This window comes from Hyperolius riggenbachi, chromosome 10 (assembly GCF_040937935.1).
Source record: "Hyperolius riggenbachi isolate aHypRig1 chromosome 10, aHypRig1.pri, whole genome shotgun sequence".
Classification (NCBI taxonomy): domain Eukaryota; kingdom Metazoa; phylum Chordata; class Amphibia; order Anura; family Hyperoliidae; genus Hyperolius; species Hyperolius riggenbachi.
This window is the reverse complement of record NC_090655.1, coordinates 36,815,827-36,839,569: the sequence shown is the minus strand read 5'-3', so window position 1 is coordinate 36,839,569 and position 23,743 is coordinate 36,815,827. Positions and strand designations below refer to the sequence as shown.

The 23,743-nt window shown below is 42.7% G+C and overlaps 1 protein-coding gene across 12 annotated transcripts in view; it reads right to left on the bottom strand.

Moving 5' to 3' along the window:
* CPEB3 (cytoplasmic polyadenylation element binding protein 3) overlaps nt 1-23,743 on the bottom strand; it is a 255,613-nt gene that overhangs the window by 45,541 nt on the left and 186,329 nt on the right. For 11 of the 12 annotated variants that reach the window (XM_068257805.1, XM_068257804.1, XM_068257811.1 and 8 more), the window contains 3 exons: nt 19,086-19,142; nt 6,785-6,808; nt 65-232 (listed from right to left, as the gene is read on the bottom strand). In XM_068257805.1, the coding sequence (XP_068113906.1) occupies nt 65-232; nt 6,785-6,808; nt 19,086-19,142 (249 nt within the window). The remainder of the gene's footprint in view (nt 1-64; nt 233-6,784; nt 6,809-19,085; nt 19,143-23,743) is intronic. The other variant, XM_068257801.1, reaches the window with a different exon arrangement.

Genomic DNA, 23,743 nt, shown 5'->3' with positions numbered 1-23,743 from the left:
AGGATGTATTTTTCTTGGCAACAAATGATTTCAAGAGCGTAGACAGATGAAACGCTTAAAGTACCTTCATCAATGTCAGGAGGAAGACCGCCAACAAACACCTTCCGAGAGTAGCGCTCAACCCGTTCACCGTTCTGACAGTGTGTTGGAGAACTCAGACCGGAGGACAAGGATTGGTCGCCATGGCTATCGCTCAGGAAACCATCTTCAAATGGAAACAGTGAAGACCGACCTGGGGAGAGAGGATCACTGGTTATTTAAAAGGAAAAAAAAAATGTGCACTCAGCTGCATTGTTAAAAAGGTTAAGTGCTCCTTCAGAAGAAAACGTGTTTTTGGGATGCGAGAGGAAATCAGAATGCCTGGAGGAAACCCACGTAAATACAGGGAGAACATACAAGCTCCATACAGATCATGTTCTAGCGAAGATTTAAAGGTATGACTCCTGAAAGCAAGAGAGTTTGAGCCACTTGGCAATTGTGCTTGATTGGCAAATGTCAAATAAATCATTTCTTAAGTACCTGTTCAGAAGCCCAAACAACTGTCAGTTTCTGCATAAAATACTGACTGTGCTATAGGCTGCAATTTTCTTAAACAGAAACAGCCTGTGCCTTCCACCCTGCAGTCTGAAAAGTGTGGATAGCAAAAATCTATTAACCCTTCGCACTCTCGCATGCAAATGTTCAAACAAATGCATTCACAGATTCACTCATCCAGGCACAACGGTTATCCCTACAGCTAAGTTAAAAGCACTATGCATGTTACAGGGCCAGAGTTAGGACACCTATGTTTATCTGGGTACTTCTGCGCAGTATAGGTGACTAAGCATAAGAATGCATTCTTCTGTGAACTAAAACCCCGGCTTTTAACTAAGCTGTAGGGATAACAGGGGTGCCTGGATGAGTGAATCTGTGAATGATTTGTTTGAACATTTGCATGCGAGAGTGCGAAGGGTTAATAGATTTTTGCTGATTTCTAGCCACACCCCCTTCAGCACCTCCTTTTCCTTAATAACTTATTTAATGTCCTAACTAGAGACGATGTGCCTGGATATATGTATATTTTTTCTTGAAAAGTGTGGAGGATGCAATCAAAGCAGCTTCAACAGCCATAACCAAAGATGTTAACAACTGACTTTTGGTCACGTAATTTTAGCTGCAGGAATTTCATTTCATACCAAAAAGGTTGCGTTATGGCTCTCTAATCTTCCGTTTCTTAATTTCCATACGATGAAATCAGTTTCCTTAAATAAGAAAAGGTTTCTGAACCTCAATTTAGCTGTCTACATTTGAGCACTATGCTTCTGTCTAGTTACAGGGATATCAAGTAAGGAGCAACAACTTTCTCACCATAAGTATCTCCCTGCCCTACTTTATCAGGTTTCATGGGGTAAAGCAAAGAAAACTGTTTGTTCAAGACATGATTGCTATAGATACAATGGATTTATTATGGTTCCTATTGGTGCTAGTTTATCAAAACATACCTATGTCTAAAAAAATGTTTTCCTAAATGCGTTTTGCAAAGGCATCAGCAGTCACATTAAGGAAAAATTACTTTTTCAAATACTACATTTACTTTATTAGGTATGAACAAGAAAGGATACGTTTAGGGCAGAACCATAAATACACTCCAAAAAAGCTCCAAAGTATTACAAAGCCTTCTTTACTTTTTACGGTGTAGCAGTGCGTTTTGATTTGTCAATATCCAGATACCTTACAAAAACGTTATGGCCATTCCTCAGGAGGCCGTCAGCCAAGGATCTTTAGACTTTAGAGCAGGAGACTAACTTTTGCGATTTCCTTAACTAACATCAACACAGCTGGCTTGTACGATTTTCTGCTACCGCACAGATCAGCTTTTGAATTATTGCAAATACCTTCTGTTTTAAGGCGGCAAACCACACTAAGCATTGCTTTTTAGTAGGAGGGCTTTTCGGTCTCTTTTAGTCCCCTATACTTTCCTAGAAGTTTTGGGTCACCCTGAGCTGCTTGGGTATTCCGTTCTTCTGAATTCTGTAGACCACTTGTTGATTAATTTTGTATTTCTCCAACTCCCAGAGCCTCTGAAATCATGGGCTAAAAAGAGCCACGTTCTAATGGACTTCTAAAGTAACCCAAGACAACAATTTACAACTTGTCACTCTTGTGAGCTAAGAAACAGCTTGGATTATTGAGGGAAGATCACCTTTGATTACTGAAGAACTTGGGTTCAGTTTTACTTGCTTTTGCAAGAGTTTTCATCCACTAGACAAACGGAGAACCTTCCTTAACTAATCACAAGACTTCTTCAGAGACATCACAGTGCAGAAAGGAGACTCCCATCGGTCTCAACAGGATCTTGCATAGGTCTGCATAACAGGCATTTACTGAAGTATCCCTTAAAGGGATACTGTAGGGGGGTCGGGGGAAAATGAGCTGAGCTTACCCGGGGCTTCTAATGGTCCCCCGCAGACATCCTGTGCCCGCGCAGCCACTCACCGATGCTCCAGCCCCGCCTCCGGTTCACTTCTGCAATTTCTGACTTTAAAGTCACAAAACCACTGCGCCTGCGTTGCCATGTCCTCGCTCCCGCTGATGTCATCAAGAGCGCACAGCGCAGGCCCAGTATGGTCTGTGTCTGCGCAGTACACTCCTGGTGACATCAGCGGGAGCGAGGACATGGCAAAGCAGGCGCAGTGGTTTTCTGACTTTAAAGTCAGAAATTCCAGAAGTGAACCGGAGGCGGGGCCGGAGCATTGGGGAGTGGCTGCGCCAACACAGGATGTCTGCGGGGGACCACTAGAAGCCCCGGGTAAGTTCAGCTCATTTTCCCCCGACCCCCCTACAGTATCCCTTTAACTAAATGGCTATATAGTGAATCCAAAGCACTGTATGTGGACATACAATTCCTCCACTCATGTTTCCATGTTTGACTTTAAATGGCCTTTAAAGTGTACCAGAGCTGAAAAAGATGTTATACATACCTGGGGCTTCCTCCAGCTCCATCCGCCTGGATCGCTGCCACGCTGCCGTCCTCCGATGTCTGCAGCTCCGGTTCTTGGTCCCCGCACTTCCGTCAGTCGGAGCGAGTCGAACGTATGAGAAGTGCGTCGTTAGCGTATCTCTCCAGCAGCCGCTGGACAGATACATAAAGGGCACACCTCTCCAGCGTAGACTGGCTGCGATGACTGAAGTGTGGGGACCCGGTACCGGAGCTGCAGACATCGGAGGACGGCTGCGTGGGAGCGATCCAGGCGGATGGAGCTGGAGGAAGCCCCAGGTATGTATAAAATAAAATTGAAATGGAGCCTGTATGAAAAAAAAAATTAAACGACAGAAGGGGATTGGTCATATGTTTCCAGAAAAAACAAATGACGCAGCCTTCTAAATTATGAATACTGTTGGTTGGAATGGAAAAATAAACAAAATGCAGAAAGAGCAAATAATGTATGCACCTGAATTTAGCCTTTTCAACAATCCCAAACGGCTTCTGATGACACCATAGTGTGTGCGCATTTAGATTCAATGACAGCTGTGTTGGCCCTCTAACCCCACCTGACCCCAATTCCTAACTGTGTAACCATTTAATGGAGCCGTTTAGAGCAGTAGCAAGCTGTAAGGCACGTTGCCTGGCAGGGATCCAGACCAGATCTCTCAGGCAACATCACAGGGCTCAAGCTGAACAGGTGCGGTTTTCTGAAGGGAAACGCAACGGATAACCACTTCTGCTGTGACCCCAATGTGTGTACAGCAGATCTTAGCCAGCCACCGGCCTCTGGACAATCCAGGGGCTTCCCACTACTGAGACAAATACCCATAAGTAGGATGGCCTTTTGATCAGTGTCCTGCTATCATAGGTGCACAGGTACTTTATGGCCTCTAATTAGTTTTAAGGAGAGAGGCCGCTGTAGTCTAACTATGAAGACAAAAGGCTGGTTTAATAACCCTTGCAATGAAAAAGTAGGAAAACATAGGATTGGTACTATATGTGCACGTTTAACTCATTCCACAAGACCTTTCTCAGGTCAAAGGAAAAAATTAACCCATTAGCAGCTTCAATAGTTATCTCGTTTGAGGTAAGTGCGCTGCTTTTGTCCTCAGTTAGAAGTACTGAGCTGTAAGTTCTTGGAATGTTTTGATGTCTCTCTACTAGCAGAATATACAGAAAGTGAAACCAGAAGTCCTGTTACTGTCTCACATTGCCCCCTAATGACACCTGTTCATAAATACACATTACAGCAGTACTTATTAAATGCAGGAAACTGTAACAACAAATAAAAAATGTGCTAAAATAAATTGACCTGTTACACTTGCAAGCCTCTAAATAAATTGGCTGCTAAAGGGTTAAATTAAAACCAATTCCTTCCATCCATTCTCATGGCGCAGTGTTGCTACACTTGACACCTATCAGACAAAAAATGATGGAGTCCAGTTCTGCTCATCACATCTCCAACTTAAAGAGAACCAGAGAAGAAGCACCCTCATGTATTTTATTACATTTATCAGTGGGAACATGACAGTAAACACCTACCCTGCTTTTAGTTTTAAGGTCCGTACACACGCCGGACTGGAGGCAACGACGGGTCCGTCGTCACCTCCCGCTGGGCGGGTGTTCCAACGACAGTCCAGGGTGTGTACGCACTGTCGGCGGACTGATACGGCTGTTTCTGAGCGATCCGCCGGGCGGCGGCCTCCAGTCCGGCGTGTGTACGGACCTTTATTCTTCTCAGTCTAATCTATCTGTTATCAACTGTGATAAGAATCCACCGACTATTCAGTCGAGGTTTGACCTGGAATCATTTTAGCTGAGTCACTCTTCTGTGGAGTCTTTTCAAGCCCAAGCCTGCCCCCTCCTGGCTCAGATTTCATACTCAGAGCTGTTGACATGGGAGGGGCTGCTTCCACCGAGAATGAAGCTCTGAAACAGTGTATCTGTGCAGTGTGCAGCCAGTCATTATCTACTGTATGCAGTTTCATTTCTATGAGAGACACTTCCTACAGGCAGCCACACAGCATACCAGAATAATAAAGTTGCAGCCCTGCTTGTCTATAGTCTACAGACAGCACATCCAGAACAGTTTATAACCTGGAAGCAGAAGGGATATGAGCCGGCGGCCATATTGAATATTTCCTGGAGCAATAATGGATAAAAAACACTCAAAAAGGCACTCCAGAGTGACGAAATTATCAGGTAGAGCATTTATTCTTTACAAGCTATCAACTGATATGTTTATTTTGTGTGAATCGTTCATCTCTGGTTCCCTTTAAAGAGGCTCAGAAACGAGAGAGGCCCGGGGCTTCTTTCCACCCCATAAATACGTCTAAGTCTGACGCCGTCCTCCCATGGGATGCCATTCAGCCGAGGTGTTCTCCGTTACAAGGCTCAGTCGATGCCAGTCAGGGTCTACTGACGTCACTGAGCCTGGTAACGGAGATCACCGCGGATGAACTGCAGACCACAGGAGGACAGCGTGGGACGTGTTTATGGGGCGGGAGGAAGCCCCGGGTAAGTCAGAACTGCTCTTTATCTCGTCTCTGAGCCCCTTTAAATAAATAAAAAGCGGTTATGTGGAATTAAACCATGTATTTTAAAATTAATGTAATTGTCATTTGTAAGCCCATCACAGCAAGACTGCAATAAAACAAAGCAAGTTACAGTAAAAAAATTGAATAAAAACAGTACTTTCAAAACATTTAAATACATGTGCAATAAAAAAAAAAAAGATTAGCAAGGATTAGAGATTAAACTGAGGTATAGATCTCTCATTCATTTTCTGAAATCAGCTCTCAATAAGCAAATGATTCAAAGGCAAAAGATTAGAGGAATCACCACTAAAAACCAATAAATTATAAAATACATAATATAACAGAATTAGAATATGATAAAAAGTGTAAATTAAAAAAAAGGGGCTGAAAACTTAAAAAACACAAGCTTCCTCATGTTAGGAGAATTACGCTCTCCAAATGACCCCCTCCCTGGGTCAGTAGAGAATTACCCCCTCCCTGGGTCAGTAGAGAATTACCCCCCTCCCTGGGTCAGTGGAGAATTACCCCCCTCCCTGGGTCAGTGGAGAATTACCCCCCTCCCTGGGTCAGTGGAGAATTACCCCCCTCCCTGGGTCCGTGGAGAATTACCTCCTCTCCCTGGGTCCGTGGAGAATTACCCCCTCTCCCTGGGTCCGTGGAGAATTACCCCCTCTCCCTGGGTCCGTGGAGAATTACCCCCTCTCCCTGGGTCCGTGGAGAATTACCCCCTCTCCCTGGGTCCGTGGAGAATTACCCCCCTTCCTGGGTAAGTGGAGAATTACCCCCTTCCTGGGTCCATGGAGTGTTTCCACTAAGATTTTTATTTTTTTTGCCATTATGGGACATGAAGTGTCTGGATGGTGTAATAGTTAAGGGCTCTGCCTCTGACACAGGAGACCAGGGTTCGAATCTCGGCTCTGTCTGTTCAGTAAGCCAGCAACTATTCAGTAGGAGACCTTAGGCAAGTTTTCCTAACCCTGCTACTGCCTATAGAGCGTGCCCTAGTGGCTGCAGCTCTGGCGCTTTGAATCTGCCAGGAGAAAAGCGCATGTCATGAAGAGAGAGTGTTCCATACATGGGTCTACAGTTGAAACAAAAAGAAAGGAAGCTTGTATTTTTAGGCCTTCAAATTCACATAAAAGCAGTAGAATAGAACACAATGCAAAAAAAAAAAAAATTAAAATTAGTGGTCATTTATTGCTTCACCCAAAAAAGCTTGATTTTTTTTTCCCCCTTTAGATTCTGGCAAGCAAAACACCAAAACAAGTCTCAAAGTATTTACCTCGTCTCCGACCATAGCTCCTGGCTGCATGGAAACAGGAAAAAGTGGAAGGTTAACACACAGGAACAGATACCGGCTTGTTATCCTGGTGGGCTAGGTGTTGTGTCTACTCATTATACTCAAAGAGGACGAGAGGATATGGGGAAGTGCGAGCAACCATTCCTCAAACTAGACTTTAAGGCTGGTTTCACAGTTACAGCAGCCAGTAACGCAGCCAAACTCACAGCACTGTAAAAGCAATGGGCTGTTCACATTCCAAACGTTGTGTTACATAGTAACGCAGCACGTTTAAACAAAGTGCTGCATGCTGTACGTTATACTGGGCTAAGCCACGTTAGACTGTTTGCACATGCTCAGTAATGTTGGAGGAGGAGGTCTCCCATCCTCCTCCGCAGCCAGCCACATGGCTAATTAATATTCACTGCACTGTTGTGACTCGTGGTGGGACTGTAGTGTTGTCCGGATCATGAACCAATCGTTCATTTGATCCGGATCTTTTTTGTAAGTCAATCATCCGGATCACCACAATGAAAGATTCGGTTCACAGTGGATGTCTGTCTGGAAGTAACAGGAACATACATAATGTACAGTGCAGGGAAAGTCCTGTCCTGCTAGTCATTTCACCCAGTTTGCTTCCCTAGTAAAATGATTCAAATGATTTGGTTCAAAGATCCGGATCTTTTCAATGATCTGATTCAAAATGATCTGAATCTTTAAAAAGATCCAGACTTCCTATCACTAACCTGGAGCGGCTGCTTTGAGAGCTGCATAACGCAGCTCAATCTGACGTCCAACTTCAACACCACCATACGTTGCGTTAGGGGCACGTTATGCAACCATAATGTCCCCTAAAACGCAACATCTTGGTGGGAAAGTAGCCTAAAGGAAAACCGAAGTAAGAGGTCTATGGAGGCTGCCATATTAATTTCCTCTTTAGCAATACTAGTTGCCTGGCTATCGAGCTAAATCTCTGTCTCAACTACTTTTGGCTAAAGACCCTGAACAAGCATGCAGCAGATCAGGCGTTTCAGACATTGTCAAATCTGAGAAGATTAACTGCATTCATGTTTCTGGTGTGATTCGGATACTGCTGTAGCCAAACAGACCAACAGGATAGCCAGGCTATTGGTATTGTTTAAATGGAAATAGATTGTCCTTTAAAGGGAACCTGAGCTGAGTAAAATTATTTTAAATAAACACATGAGGTAATTTCAAATAAACATTGCATAGTTAACTTGCCAACAGTTCCTCTCAGAAGCTCACCATTTTCTTGACAATGATCCCTTCCAGTTCTGACAACATTTTGTCAGAACTGAAATATATCAGTTCCTGTCAGTTATAAATCAGTTGCTGTCAGTTATAGTTGAGAGGACGACTGATGTGCCAGGTAATGTCCATGTTTCCCTATGGCTCAAGTAGGCGATATTACTGTTTAACAATGTGCTGACCAGGAAGCGGTCATGGGGTAATGGCCATTTTTAAAATGGAGGACGGAGAATTACTTTGATCACAGTGGACAAACAGGACGCGGGAGAGGAGGAAGAGATTGAGGAGTAGGCTACACAGGAGGTAAGCATGACTTACCGGTATGTATGTTTATTTTGACTTAATTTTCACCTCAGGTTTTCTTTAAGTTTTCACCCACTTTGCTTAGCTCACCTCCCTCCTCAAGTGTTACAGTTGTTCCCATAAGTTTACTTAAAGAGACACTGAAGCGGAAAAAAAAACCCCGATATAATGAATTGGTTGTGTACTATGAATAATTACTAGAAGATTAGCAGCAAAGAAAATATTCTCATATTTTTAATTTTCAGGTATATAGTGTGTTTTCTAACATTGCATCATTCTCTAATATGTGCAGATTACATAACACTCTGCATTCAAAATGATTCTTTCAGAGCAGTCTGTGAACTAATGACCTCTCCTCTGGCAGATAAAAAGAAAACTGTTCACTTAGAGTTGAGATAATAAAAGTCAGAAGACAGCCCTCTCCACGACTTTGAAAGTCGTAGAGATTAATGGCTTTTTTGCATAGATATAACAACTGGAGTTTCTTAACTCTTCCTGTACTGGAAACAATTACACTGATGTATCTGATCTTAATGTTTTATTTCTTAGCTGTGCTACACATACAAATCATAATATCAGATTTTTTTTTTCGCTTCAGTGTCTCTTTAACATGGCAGATTTTTGTAAAATTAGTACCATTCTTTAAAAGGATAGGTCCGAGGTAAAAAAAACAAACAAAATCTACTTACCTGGGGCTTCCTCCAGCCCCTGGCAGCCCATCTGTCCTTCGCTGCAGCTCCTGTTTTCCCTCTGTTGCTGGTGAGGTCGGCATCTTTTGCGCCTGCGCGAGTGTGCGGCTTGTGATCACGTGGCCTGCAGACTTCTGTTCAGGCGCCACATTGCACCACATGTAACAGAAACGGGCTCGTAATTAGATCTTGACAATTTTTTTATTTTTTTTTACCTCAGATGTGTCCTTTAAGAAACCATGAGTAATCCAGCCAAACAAATTTCATATTTTAAATGGGATTCAGACTTCTTCTAGCAGCTCGACCATGCAGAACATTCCTCTTCAAATACCTCCGTATTGTGCATCTTGAAACATCCACACTGAGAAGCCTGGATGCTGGGAATGCTGGGAATAAGCGGCTCGATTCTGAGCCATTTAGATGGCTCGATAGATAATTTCCGACATGTCCGATCTCCGGCCCGATCGTTTCGCTGCTTGATTTCGCATAGAAGACAATGCAAAAAATGTAAGAAAACCGAGCGGAAGATACCTGCGGAATCGAAAGGGGGAATCGATCGAGCGGGAGAATAGACCAGTGTATGTCCAGCATTAGAGAGGGTTTGGGGAGTGTCCCTGGCAACATCCTCTCACTGTCATGAATGGAAGGGGCATCTCTCACAAGGGAGGGTCTCCCAGGAGGGGGGGGGGGGGGGTTTGAAGAAACACTACACGAGGTAAATTACCACACTGAAATGAATGTATTTAGACTCATTATACTGTATTGCTGGGAAGTGGATTCAAGCAGTACAGCAGAAAATGTGACGGTGGAGAGTCAGGGGGGAGGGATATTGTGACTGCCTGCCATTTTTTTCCATTTAAACTATACCAGTTGCCTGGCTACCCTGCTGATCTTTGGTTGCAGCAGTGTCTGAATCACACCATGAAACAAGCATGCAGCAAATAAAGTCAGACTTCAGTCAGAGCACCTGATGTGCATGCTTGTTCAGAGTTTATGACTAAACGTATTATGCTGGGCATACAAGGCATTTTGCTTCCTTCTCAATCGAGCCGCTAATGGCTCGGTTGATAATATCCGACAGGTCCGATGACCTGCCGGATAGATTCCCCGCTTGTTCCCCACCGGCGAAATAATAGCGGGGAATCGAGCGGCTGATAAAGAGCGCTGGCGGGGACGAGCAGGGAACGATCTGCGCGGATGAGCGGGTCGGTCCGGTGCATAATTGGTCAGCGGCTCGATCCGGCGCATAATTGGTCAGGTGTATGCCCAGCATAAGAGACCAAGAATCAGCAGCACAGCCAGGCAATCAGCATAGTTTAAAAGGAAATAAATATGTCAGTATCCATATCCCTCTACCTTCAAGAGAGAAGAAATGCATATTCATGCAATATGATAGATAGAAAATATGATTGTTCACTAAAAATTGTACAGGTAATGGGTGCCTTTAAGATAATCACAAAGAGTTTCAGGAGATGAAAATCTATTGCGTACCAAGCCAGGAGTTCAGAGCCACAGACTGTCCTTGCTAGAAGTTGCTGTTATATTCAATGACGCTGCTGATTTGGATCTGGTAAAAATACATTTGACACAAATTGCAGCAATGCTTGTGTGAGTCACAAATGACTCATCCACACTTCTGGGTACAACCACCATCAAGCAATGTGTGAGCTGTACACAGAAAAAAATCACATTGTTTCCTAAAACATCTAGTAGGGTGAGCCAGCAAATAAACAAACGCATTAGAAATAGCTCATAAAATAGCTTAGTGATGCATAAACAAGCTCTTAAAGAGGAGCTGTCAGCCATACTATCTCAGAACCCCCCCCCCCCCCCATATAAGTAGATAAATAGTTGCTCTACTTACATAATATATGTATTGCACGGTCTACGTTTTGATTTTAGTGATTTTTCTACAGTAAAAAAAAAAAATAAAAATCATTCTTAGCATTTAACATTTTAAGTGTGGCTATTTTGTAGCCAATCCTGATGTCATTTCCTCCCTTACTCTCCTCTATCTGATTGTGTATGCATTGCCCGCCCTTCACTATAGAAAGTGCATTGTCTCAGCATGAGAAATATTGGCCAGAGAGGAACAGAGGAGTGGGAGGGGAAAACAGGAGGGAAAGAGGCTTCAGCCAATCAGGCTGCATTAGTTAAATCCAAGGGGAAATAAAGAAGCAAAAAGGGACAACCCAGCATGCCTTGCAACTTCCTTTTTGTGTACCACATTTTGTGTGTACCAAATAAGAGTCAGGTAAACTGCAGAATGATCATTTATCAACAAGAAAAGTAATAGAGATTTTAACTTTTGGATTACCTGGTTAGCATCCGTATTACTTGTATAACAGATAAAAATAAAGATTTGATTTTTGATTTTATGCCCGACAGTTACACATTAAAACAGACCTAAACTCAGAACTTCCTCTCTGCTCTAAAAGATAAGAAACCGCATAATAACCCTTAAAGAAAAACATTTTTGTTTCAGCTGATAGAACTCCTACAATAAATCTGCAGTCGGTGACGTCATCCCGCCCGTCGCCATGGCGACGTGGGAAGCCGTCCAGGAAATCCCATTCTTTGAACCCTAGGCTCGCTACATGATTTTTTAGTAGACCGCCAGGAGGGTTAAAAGGACATCCAAGGTGAAAATAAACGGATGAGAAAAACAATTGTATATATCCTCCTCCTAAAAATGACTTTTTTTTTTAGATAAGCCAGTTTTATTTTATATTTAAATCTAGTTTTTAAGTTTTTACTGTTTTATTGTCTCTGCTCAAGGACACCTTCATTGAAGTGTGCTAAGAGCTCAAATCTATGAATTACTGACTGACTCTTTCCTTCCTGCTTTCAGAAGCCATTTACTGGCAGAAAAGTATTTTATGGCTGTAATCAGTGAGGGATGTGCTATAATCTGACCCAGTCCAACCCGGTCCCGACCTGGACAGAAACTGTCACTTGTATACCTGATTTTTAACTCTTTCAGGAAGAGAAAGTAAAAAAAGGAACAGTATAGTCATTTGTGTGCCAGACACTGTACATACACATGTCTATCTCATGTCACCTCGGTGATCCTTCCTCACTAAAAAAAAACAAAAAAAACAAAACACAGGGCTCTAAAGCTGTGAACACACTAGATGAACCTTTCCGGAGGGGGCTAATAATGGCCGCCTCTGACAAAAAACTAGCGTGTGTACAGTGACACCTGAAACACAAACCATCAGGTTAAAAACGATATGGGGAGTCCACACGAAAGTCTGGAATGCTGCATAATTACGTCTCCTGTGTACCCCGACCTTGCCTTATGCTTTAGTGATTCTTCCTACATAATTTAAGATAGCCTTGTGATTTTTTTTTAACCACCTTCTCAAAAGAATGTCAATCAGGTATGTCTGACATACAGGCGAAACTCAAAAATTAGAATATTGTGCAAAAGTGAAACACCTTTTGTCAAGTGCAAGTTGAGCACTTGACAAAAGGCTCAAGACCTGAAACATTGCACAGGCTATTATGTTACGTTGGATATTTATCCTGCTATGGTTGAGTCCTGTATGGAGGTTGTTGCCGTACTGGCCACAGTAACACACATCACGCTGGTGGTAAATTGCAGCAAGATGCTGGGACTTAATACAGGAGCAGCGCAGGTAACTAGAACACTTAGGAGGAAGCATCTCAGCTAGTGATGTGACAAAGTCCACAGGTTTTGGGCTAATCCATCTCACACATGGAGGATTCTCAGCGTTTCCTTTCCCTCTTCACCCAAAAGCACTTAATGAATGGCAGTTGCTTAGTCCAACTGCCAGAATGTTGTGCAAACAGGTAGTGGGTGGCCTGCGTCTTTGTATAAATCCTTTCCAGTGACTGCTTTTGTAAAGAATAAATGAAATACTGAGAATCCTCATGAAGAGATGGACTAGTCAAAAACCTGTCAGTTCTGTCAGATTTCTACTAACTACTGTAAGTGGCGGCAAAATACGAGAAAAGTAATTTATAGATCATTTTGCTCTGGAAGAACCGTACTTCTTAAAGGGAACCTGTACTGAGTAAAATTATTTAAAATAAACACATGAGGTAACTTAAAATGAACATTACATAGTTGCCTTGCCATCAGTTCCTTTCAGAAGTAAACCATTTTCTTCTGACAATGATCCCTTCCAGTTCTGACAACATTTTGTCAGAACTGAAATATATCAGTTGCTGTCAGTTATAGCTGAGAGGACAACTGATGTGCCAAGTAATGTCTATGGTTACCTATGGCTCAAGTGGGCGAGGTTACAGTTTAACAGTGTGCTGACCAGGAAGCTGTTATGGAGTAATGGCTATTTTCAAAATGGAGGACGGAGAATTCCCTTAATCGCAGTGGACAAACAGGACGCGGGAAAGGAGAAAGTGATTGGGGAGTAGACTACATGGGAGGCAAGTATGACTTGTGTATGTTTATTTTAACTTTTAATTTTCAGTTCAGGTTTTCTTTAAGCCCCATGCACACGCTCAACAGTGGTCTTTCATGCAGCACAATTATCAAACAACTTTTGTTGTGAAACAACAAATAACCAAAGAAAAGTTGCTTGCTATTGTTCATCCAACTGATAAGACGTCAATCCAACTGTTGGATTTACATCTTATCAGTCTTATCAGTTGTGTGAACAATAGCAAGCAACTTTTCTTTGGTTATTTAAACTTGTTTCACAACAAAAGTTGTTTGGCAATTGTGATGCATGAAAGACCGCTGTTGAGCGTCTGTATGGGGCCTTATTTGTATATGTTTATTTTAAATCTTACAAATGTTCGCGATTGTGGCGCTTTAAAAAACATTTATGGATCTGACAGAGCCGGGACAAGGTCCTCCAGCACCCAAGGCTGAGACACCAAAGTGCGCCCCTCCATCCCTCCCACCCCAGCCGTCACACACTGATTGCTATTAGACTAAGAGGCGCCACAGGGCCCACAACCTCCCCAACACCTTAATATCTAGTTATCTGGCTTGCAGTCACTGCCATGTATCCCCTTTTCTTATTTCTGTCTGCTTCAAACACAATTAGGAATCACAGCTGAATGAATTCTACGCCCTCCTACACTGCGCCCTGAGGCTGGAGCCTCTCCAGCCTATGCCTCGGCCCGGCAATCGGAACTGTTCTGTACTACTAAATCAGGTCAGCAAAACAGAGAGTTAACATGGAGGAAGATGAATAAGTTCTTGACAAGCTCCTTCACCGTGAAGCAAGTTATAGAATTATAACAAGATTTCCAAGGCCCGCATCGATTCATCTCTGCATTTGTAGTGTCTCCAGGCAAAAGCATCTGCTTAAAAACCACTAAAAGCTTCCTACAAGAAGATGCATTTAGAAATAAAACATGCATCCTAATGAAGGGGGAATGGGGAGAAAACAACCAAAGAAATAAACAGGTCCAGTAAGAGAATTGCTAGGGCTTTCCTTAGAGTTCCTCCATGAACAGAAGACATGTGAGAGGTGTGTTATAAGAAGATAATATGAAGAACAGAATGAAGCAGTCCTATGGGCTTGCTAGAGAGAAGAAAATCCGTAGCTGGAGCTTATCAACATACAGCAGCCGACAGCAGAAATTGTGACAGTGCAGAACGCTGAATTATTTTGATAACACTTCAAAGGCCCTGAGAACATGTCTTATAACCTGAAGTGGAACATAGTTGCCTTTTAAAAGCAAAAAAGAAGCAGCATCTCAAACTGTGAATTAAACGATTTACTGGATCAAAATTCAGAAGAAAAATTTAAGTGAAAAAGATTTGAAGCATATTATATTTAAATTTTAAAGTTTAAGTTACAGCAATCTTTTAAAGGATACCCGAAGTGACATGTGACATGATGAGATAGACATCTGTATGTACAGTGCCTAGCACACAGATAACTATGCTGTGTTCCTTTTTTCCTTTCTCTGTCTGAAATAGTTAAATATCAGGTATGTAAGTGGCTGACTTAGTCCTGACTAGACAGGAAGTGACTACAGTGTGACCCTCACTGATAAGAAAATATAAAACACTTTCCTAGCAGAAAATGGCTTCTGAGAGCAAGAAAGAGATAAAAAGGGGAATTTCTTATCAGTGAGGGCCACACTGTAGCCACTTCCTGTCAGGACTGATTCAGCCACTTACATACCTGATATTTAAAGAGAACCTGAGGTGTGTTTAAAGAATGTTATCTGCATACAGAGGCTGGATCTGCCTATACAGCCCAGCCTATGTTGCTATCCCAAACCCCCCTAAGGTCCCCCTGCACTCTGCAATCCCTCATAAATCACAGCCACGCTGCTGACAATCAGCTTGTCAGAGCTGGCTTCTCTTTAAATCTTTCAGGCAGAGAAAGAAAAAAAAGGAACACAGCAGTTATTTGTGTGCTAGGCACTGTACATACACATGTCTATCTCATCATGTCACACGTCAGTTTGGGTATCCTTTAGGCCTCTTTCACAGTGCGATGTTAAAGTCGCACGTTAGAAAATGTTCCAACGCAGACTAACGCACAACAATGCAAAGTCTGTGCGACATTCACAGTGCACACGTTGCGTTGTGTGTAACGTGTAGCAAGATTTAGAAAGTGCTGCATGCTATGCGTTTAGCAATACATTTGCTGCGTTGTGTGTTGCACATGCTCAGTAATTTTTTTTTTTTTTAAATGCGCCGTTTTCGTTCCATCAGTATGCGGCGAAAACGGCGCACCTAGAGACCCATAACGTAGTACAAAATACCGTCCAACTTTATAACCTACATGCGCTGCGTTAGGGGCACGTTGTGCCACTAACATCGCATCAAACGCACCGTCCCACTGTGAAAGAGGCCTTAGGGCTCTTTTCCACTATGAAATGCGATCGCGATTGCGATCGCGATTACGATCGCAATCGCGTTTCAATTTCCACCATGCGATTGCGATTGCGATTGAGCTACTATACTCATAGTCCAGCTCAATCGCATACAAAACGCGGCAGGACGACGATTGCGCTTTGACCAAAATCGCATCGCAATCGGATCGCACTAATGGAAATTGCTGCTGCAGTTTCCATTCGTTTAATGTACCTTGCGATTTGCAGTCAGAAGCAAATCGCAAATCGCAGGCTAGTGGAAAAAGCCCCTTAAACTTGAACCAAAAGCAGTTTTGAAAAATGCGTACAATTAGAGATGAGTTGGAATGTTCTTGGGAAAAGCAAGGATGTCCAGCAGTGTGCAGGGATGGGGGGAGGAAGGTTTGTGTTTAGTGCGTGTGGGGCTTAACTCACCTGGCTGATGCCAGCATTCGGATATCTATGCTGCACTCCTCTTTTAAAGCGTGGCCATGCATGTCAGCCCACACATGCACATCCGCAAGCTCTGTGCTACTGGACATGTAGAGCTGTGCTCGTGTCTACTGCGTGGCCACGCTGCAAGAAGTGGAGCTGCATGGCCCTGATGTGCACGACGCTTAGCAACGGGGTACATCAGACCACCAAGGGAAGCCTCAATAGAATCCTGAGGCTTCCCTCTCTTCAGCTGAGTAGTAAAACATTTGTTGTAGCCCACAGAACTGCTACAGCTGCAGACTGGTTACTTCCTAGTTTGCTGGGAGCACAGAAAAAGTTAACTTCCTTTGTTTACATATAGCCTGAATGGCACAGATCAGACAGAGGACAGCTCAAATTACAGTGGCTCACTACTTCCAGATAAGGGAGAATTAGACAGGCCACTATCTCTAAATACACACAGGGTGGGTTTCTCTGTGTTTTCCTTCTTTTCTGTGGAAGATTTTAGGTCCACTTTAAATTTCAATAGCAACATTTTTTCTAAGAGGCAAGCTCACTTTTCATATAGAATTATCCATGCAGTCACTTTTATTTTTATACTCTTTAGTTTGCAAAGTAACTTTATACTGCATACAGCACATTGCTGTATGTGTGTCATGGGATCAACCTCAGTGCAAGCAAAAGTGTAGCGTGAAAAAACATAAAAAGGATGTCAACACCAACTCAGTCTACCCAATCCCAGAACTAACATTTGAGAGACCTCCCTCATGGACCATTAAGAACCACAGGAAACTTGTCTGAACTTCTGAAGTAGTTCCATTTAGTGATGGGAATTCCGGCTCTTCTCGGAGAACCGGCTCCTATTAAAGAGCCGGGTCTTACGGCTCTGAATCGGCTCTTCATAAAATATCACTAGACACCACTCAGAATCGGTGTAAAAGCCCCGCCCCTGTCTCCATGACAACTCCAGACTGCTTCTCTGACTGGGGCAATCCCTCCTGCTACTGCTCTGCCCCATACACTCCTACAAGCTGCAAGAGGAGGACTACATCTCCCAGCATGCCTCAGCGCCCTTTATTACACAGCAAATCAGAGCTGTGTGGGGCGGCTGAGGCATCGGCTCTTTCAAAACGGAGAACCGGCTCTTGTCGTTCGCAGCAAAGAGCCGGCTCTTAGAGCCGGCTTGTTCGCGAACGACCCATCACTAGTTCCATTAAGACCAAAAGCCTCTGTTCTATCTATAGCTGGGTGTGTCAGGTCTTCTATTACATACAGTCAATTTTTATAAAAATACGAAAAAACTTTATATAAAAAAGCAAGATGAGATTACTGCCAGGAACTAGTTGTCACGGGCAACGCCTCAACAGTCTTCCACTTTGGGGCTGCAAATATTGCCCTGCATGTGTCAGTATTGCAAATCAGTTATACCGTATGGAACGGATGGACAAACGGTTTGTGAAAAAAATAAACAGTATGACAGAACAGGCTGTTCTGAAGTATACATACTCTAACCACTATACATCAAAATTATACATTAGAAGACACCTAACGTGAAAGGGAAATGGAGGCTGCCATATTCATTTCCTTTTAACAAATACCAGTTGCCCGGAAGTCTTGCTGTAGTGTAGAGTCTGATCACCCACCTGAAACAAGCATGTGGCAATTCCAGTCAAACATCTGATCTGCATGCTTGTTCAGGGTCTATGGAAAAATAAAATTAGAGGCAGAGGGCCAGCAGAACCAGGGTCAGGCTGCCATTAAAGGCAAAGGAGGTAATTTCAAGTGGTCCTGATCACTGCCCTCCCCCCTTCCCTGCCAGACAACCCCCCACTACCCCTGGGACCTCTGTACTGGTTTTGGCAGTGACTCACCTATCATGGCAAGCTTTTCTATACATGCTTCCAGTCTTCATCCCCAGCGAGGTACAATACTGCAAAAAATGGTGCAGGGGCCCCAGGAAGCATAGTAGACCTGAGGGGGGGGGGGGGGGGGGTAGCACAGGGGCCCTGGGAGGACTTTGCATAAGGTGGGGGTGGGGATGAGCAGGATACTCTCACTTCAGGTGTTCTTTAACCACTTCACTCCAAAGGCGTTTTTACCCTAACGGACAAGAGCGATTTTCACCTTTTAGTGCTCATCCCTTTCATTTGCCAATAGCTTAATCACTACTAATCACAATGAAATGATCTATATCTTGTTTTTTTCACCACCAATTGGGCTTTTTGGGGTTATTTGTTTTCTGTAATTACTTTATTTTCTATGCATTTTAAAGGGAAAAACAAGGAATAAAAAGAGAAAAAATACACTATTTCTCCAATTTCATCCCCTAATGCTTAATATAAACACTGCTACTTTACATAAAACCCACACATTATATCTGCCTATTTGTCCTGGTTATCACAAGATTATAATTATGTCCCTAGTATAAAGAATGGTGACAATATAGTATTTGGAAATAAAGGTGAATTTTTTCTTTGGTTTTTTTTTTCCCTTACTTTTTTCACGTGCGCGCTCCCGCACGCACGGGGACACACGTACAGTCTGACTTATAAAACGTTCTGGAGCCATTAAGAGGCTCTAGCAGGACGTTTTTATAAGCCAGCTAGTCATTAAGTGGTTAAGAAACGGACCGCAAAAATAATAAAAACACTCAGCAGGTTGACAGAAATAAAAGACGTGGAGACATGTGCATACATGCACCCATTATTCATCAAACTTCATGCACAAAACAGAATATATCAATGCAGTTCCCATGCCAGCTAATATCACATGAAAGAGCTGGAAATACTCATACTTACTGTTCAGTGCCATAATGTTATCTGTCGCAGGATGATGGAAATTTAGCCCCATTCGAGCTGTGAAAGATCAAAGAATAAATATTAAAAAAAAAAAAAAACTCCTTCATAAAATTATATCAGTAACACTGCAGTTCAATCGCTGCCATCTTTATTGCAACACAGACAATTTTCGAAGTGGCACATGAGGACATCTACAATACACAGAAGAAAAAGAGGGCCGTTCATGATATCTACAGCAAGCAACCCAATAACAGATTCAGCGAGTATATTCAGTTACCATGTGGTAAAGAAAGTGAAGTATGGTCCGGTGTTTGTCACAGAGCAGCACGGTGGCGTAGTGGTTAGAGCTCTCGCCTTGCATCGCTGGGTCCCTGGTTCGAATCCCAGCTATGACGCTATCTGAACGGAGTTAGTATGTTCTCCCCGTGTCTGTGTGGGTTTCCTCTCACATCCCAAAAACATACAGGTAAGTCAATTGGCTTCCCCCTAACATTGGCCCTAGACTACGATACATATGCTATACGCTATTGTAGGGATTAGATTGTGAGCCCCTCTGAGGGACAGTTCGTGACAAGACAATCTACTCTGTACAGCACTGCATATTATGTCGGCGCTATATAAACACTTAAATAAATAAAAAATAAATGCAGATATCAAATCAACAAGCTCGTCCTACAGCTCTGTCTCCACGACTCCCCTGTGCAAATCCCTTCACTGGCTTTTAATACGTTTCAGAATTCGTTTCAAGATCCTATGTTTGGCCCACAAATCTATACACGAGTCCTGCCCGACCTACATCTCTGACCTGGTCAGCAGATACACACCTGGCCGCCCACTTCACTCCACCAATAACCTCCTCCTAACCACTCCACGCATCTCACACTCCCATGCGTGACTACAAGACTTCACTAGAGCTACCCGCATCCTGTGGAATGCTCTCCCACTGCTCATCAGGCTTGCCCCCTCCTTCAAACAAGCCCTCAAAACTCACCTCTTCAAGAAGGACTACCTCATCTCAACGCTGCCCTAACTCTCTCTGCCAAGAACTTCTTGATGCGGCCCCCTCTTTCCTGTCACCACCTCCTCCCTCTACATTGTAAGCCTTTGGCAGGGCCCTCTCTCCTTGTGTATCATACTTGATTGTACACTCTACCCAGAGTAATGTGAACTTGTACTACTGGGACTTCCACTCCTGTGTATAATATGGCATTGTATTACTACCTGGATTGTGTTGTGATCTTATTGCTTATTACCACTATTGTGTTATTGTATCTTACTGCTTACTACCTGTATTGTGTCGCCAGGTCACCCATGTCTGTAATCTTATGTATTGCACAGAGCTGCGTAATATGTTGGCGCTATATAAATCCAATACATAATAACAATAAGCGTTGATTTGGCTAACACCTTTAATGACTAACTGTACATGGCTAATTGCATGCTTTCCAAATGTTAAGTATCCTCTTCAGGCATTATACAGAAATGGCTCAGAACCGAACCATGCAGTTCCACCTGGTGGTCTATGAGGAAGCAGGTAAGACCCAGGGGGTGGTGGCACATTGAAACGTGGTGGCTTTGCAGGTATTTTATTGATCAAGTGTCATACTTCATTTAGCGCTCAGATCAGGTCTGCTTTTGGGGTTTATAGGTGATGTCACTCACCAACTCCTTGTTGGGTTATACAGCTTTGGTTATTGATTCAAGTGTGGTCTGGTTTTTGGTACAGTTTGCACTATGAACTTTTGTCATTGATGTTGCTGCACTTTAATGATGTTATAGATATAGGGTCTGTTTATTGACATCAGCACCTTAGATGGATTTATAAGTTTTAAGTTGCATTAGCACTTTCTATTTGCTTTTGTATTGTCACCAGCTGATGTATATTGCTGTATAACCCTGTTGAACTACATTGTTCTCCCACCTTCCCCAGTACCATGTTTTTCCCCACATTGTTGGTAGGACCTTTTCTCATTATTACTCATACATAAAATATTGGCTGCACATCTTAAGGTGGCCACACACAACATACACATTTAATAAATATCTGTTCAATTCAAGAATAGCAATAAATTTTTCTGATTGATTGTAAAAATTCAAAAATCTGACCAATGTACTTACACACCTATATTCAATCTTTCCCAAATCAGGAATAAGATAATTGAAAGCTCAGAAAAAAAAATGATTAGAACTGTGCATCAAGTAACTGACAATCCATCACGCACCATACAATTCTTGATAAAGTTGGTGTGAAATTTCCAACACGTCCAATCTCCAAAAATCGAAAAAACCAAAACCCTGGAAATTCGATCGGATTTATCAATGGAAAACAAAGAAAAGCTCTCATTTTTTGTGACAACCGATCAAATTTATTGAATTGGTGAAAAACTGGATCTTTTCATTGTATGGGGTGTGGCCACCTTAAGATTTAAATATACCTGCATTGACTAGTGATCCCACAGATCACCCTCCCCTCCCAGCATTTTTCTTTGTATATTACTCATCAGCTATTGTGTATATAGGCTCTTTTCTCTGTGTCATTTCGCCTATACTATAGATCAGTGATGGCTAACCTTGGCACTCCAGCTGTGGTGGAACTACAAGTCCCATGAGGTATTGCAATACTCTGACAGCTCTAAGCATAACTCGGGGAGGCAGAGGCATGATGGGATTTGTAGTTTGGTCACAGCTGGAGTGCCAAGGTTAGCCATCACTGCTATAGACTAACTCCCTACAGATGCCAACTGCCTAGCAGCCTATAGGATGTCAAAGTACTAGGCGGCCATTTTACCTGCTTCAGCAACAGAGACCCTCACTTTCACTTTTGATAAGAAAGAGGAGTAAGGCCGGATCCACACTATAAGCACTTTTCTGAGCGCTTTGTGATTGATTAGCGCTTTTAAAAAATTTTCCCCATTCAGTTACATTAAAATTGTGGTAGAAATAGTGTAAAAAAATCAACGTGATTGCACAATCACGTATGCCAAAAATCATGGCGATTTTTACCGTGATTTAAATGAAAGTGAATGGGAGAAATTTGTAAAAAGCGCTAATCAATCACAAAGCGTTCAGAAAAGCGCTTATAGTGTGTTTCCGGCCTAAATGGGTCTTTGCTTGCCATCAGGTTGTGTACATAGCAGAATCTGTATTTTGTACTGTGCAAACGTTTCTAGCTAAAAACTTAAACTTTTACTGCATTGCACATATTGAAAAGTTTATATCGGCGGTCTTGAAAAAGGCTAATAAGACATGGCAGCGGCTCTTGAAGGAAAAAGAAAAAAAAAGAAAAAAGGCACACATCTAAGGAAACAGCACGTGGCCTTCTGGCTGAATTTCCTCCATAACTGCCAAGAATTTTGTAGAGCAAACAGCACATAATCCAGAACCTTTCGGCAGCCAGCAGTGGCGGATGACCCTCAGAGCCATAATGCTTTCACAGCTGTGTGCCTCATGATGCCAAGGGGAAGTACTCCTTGGTGTGTAGGTGGGCAGGAACTTCTTATTAATAGTACATCACTTATATCCTTATATAGTATAGCCCTTAAAGCCCCAGTCTAATGAAAAAACAGGATTTTGCTTTAAAAACGAGAAGCTGCTGAAATAATAAAATATAACCGCTGACATTTCTAACTCTGGCTTACAAACGGGACAGCAGCCAAAAAGTGGAAGTCTTGTGGATAGTCAAATAAAAACCAGTCAAAACATGAACATTTCCACTGATCCAGATGTGAAAGAAATTGACCCCACTGAAAAGGTAGAAGACTTCTCAATAGGAGGACAGCAGGTTAAAGGAAACACCAGGTGAAAAACTGACGAGATTCACATTTGTATCTGTCCTCCTCCTAAAAAAGCCTTTTTAGGTATCCCACAATTTAAAAATTAAATCTACTTTTTAAGTTTTAACGGTTTCCATTTCTCAGCTCAATGACACATTCATTGAAGCATGCCATAGCTAAAATCTATGAACCATTGATCCTTTTTATCACTTTCCTGCTCTCAGAAAGCATATTCTGCTAGTAAAGTTTTTTATGGTTGTAATTCCTTATCAGTGAGGGTTACTAGTCTCCAACAGAGGAGAAGGAAAGGATTGGCACTGCAGATTGCTTTTATTTTCAAAAGTGAGGCAAAGTATCACAATGCAAATAAAGTGAACAAAATGGAACATACTAGTGCGGCGGAGTGTTGTGGAGCCCGTATTACAGCCTCCGTGGAAGCGCATCATAGCTCAAAACGGCCGTCGGGCAATTAGTGCCCAGCACCCACCACTACCACAACACTCCGCAGCACTAGTATGTTCCATTTGTTCACTTTATGTCTGTTCTTGCGCAATCGTTTGCCTGGATCAGAGCACACAAGCTGCATCCTAGTGAGGGAAGTGTGTAAATCCTGCCTGCTCCCCTCCCATCATCAGCTATCCCATGCTGTAGTGCCAACTATCCTTCCTCTCCAAAGGTTACTACTCTATAATCCGACCACATCCTGACCTGGACAGAAACTGCCACTTGCAGACCTGAGGTTTAACTCTTTCGGGCAGAGAAAGGACCAAAAAAAACGAACAGTCATTTTGTGTGCTTGGCACTATACATACACATGTCTAACTCATCGTGTCACCTTGTGTATCCTTTAAAGCACAACTATTACATTTTTGTTTCTCCCTCTTC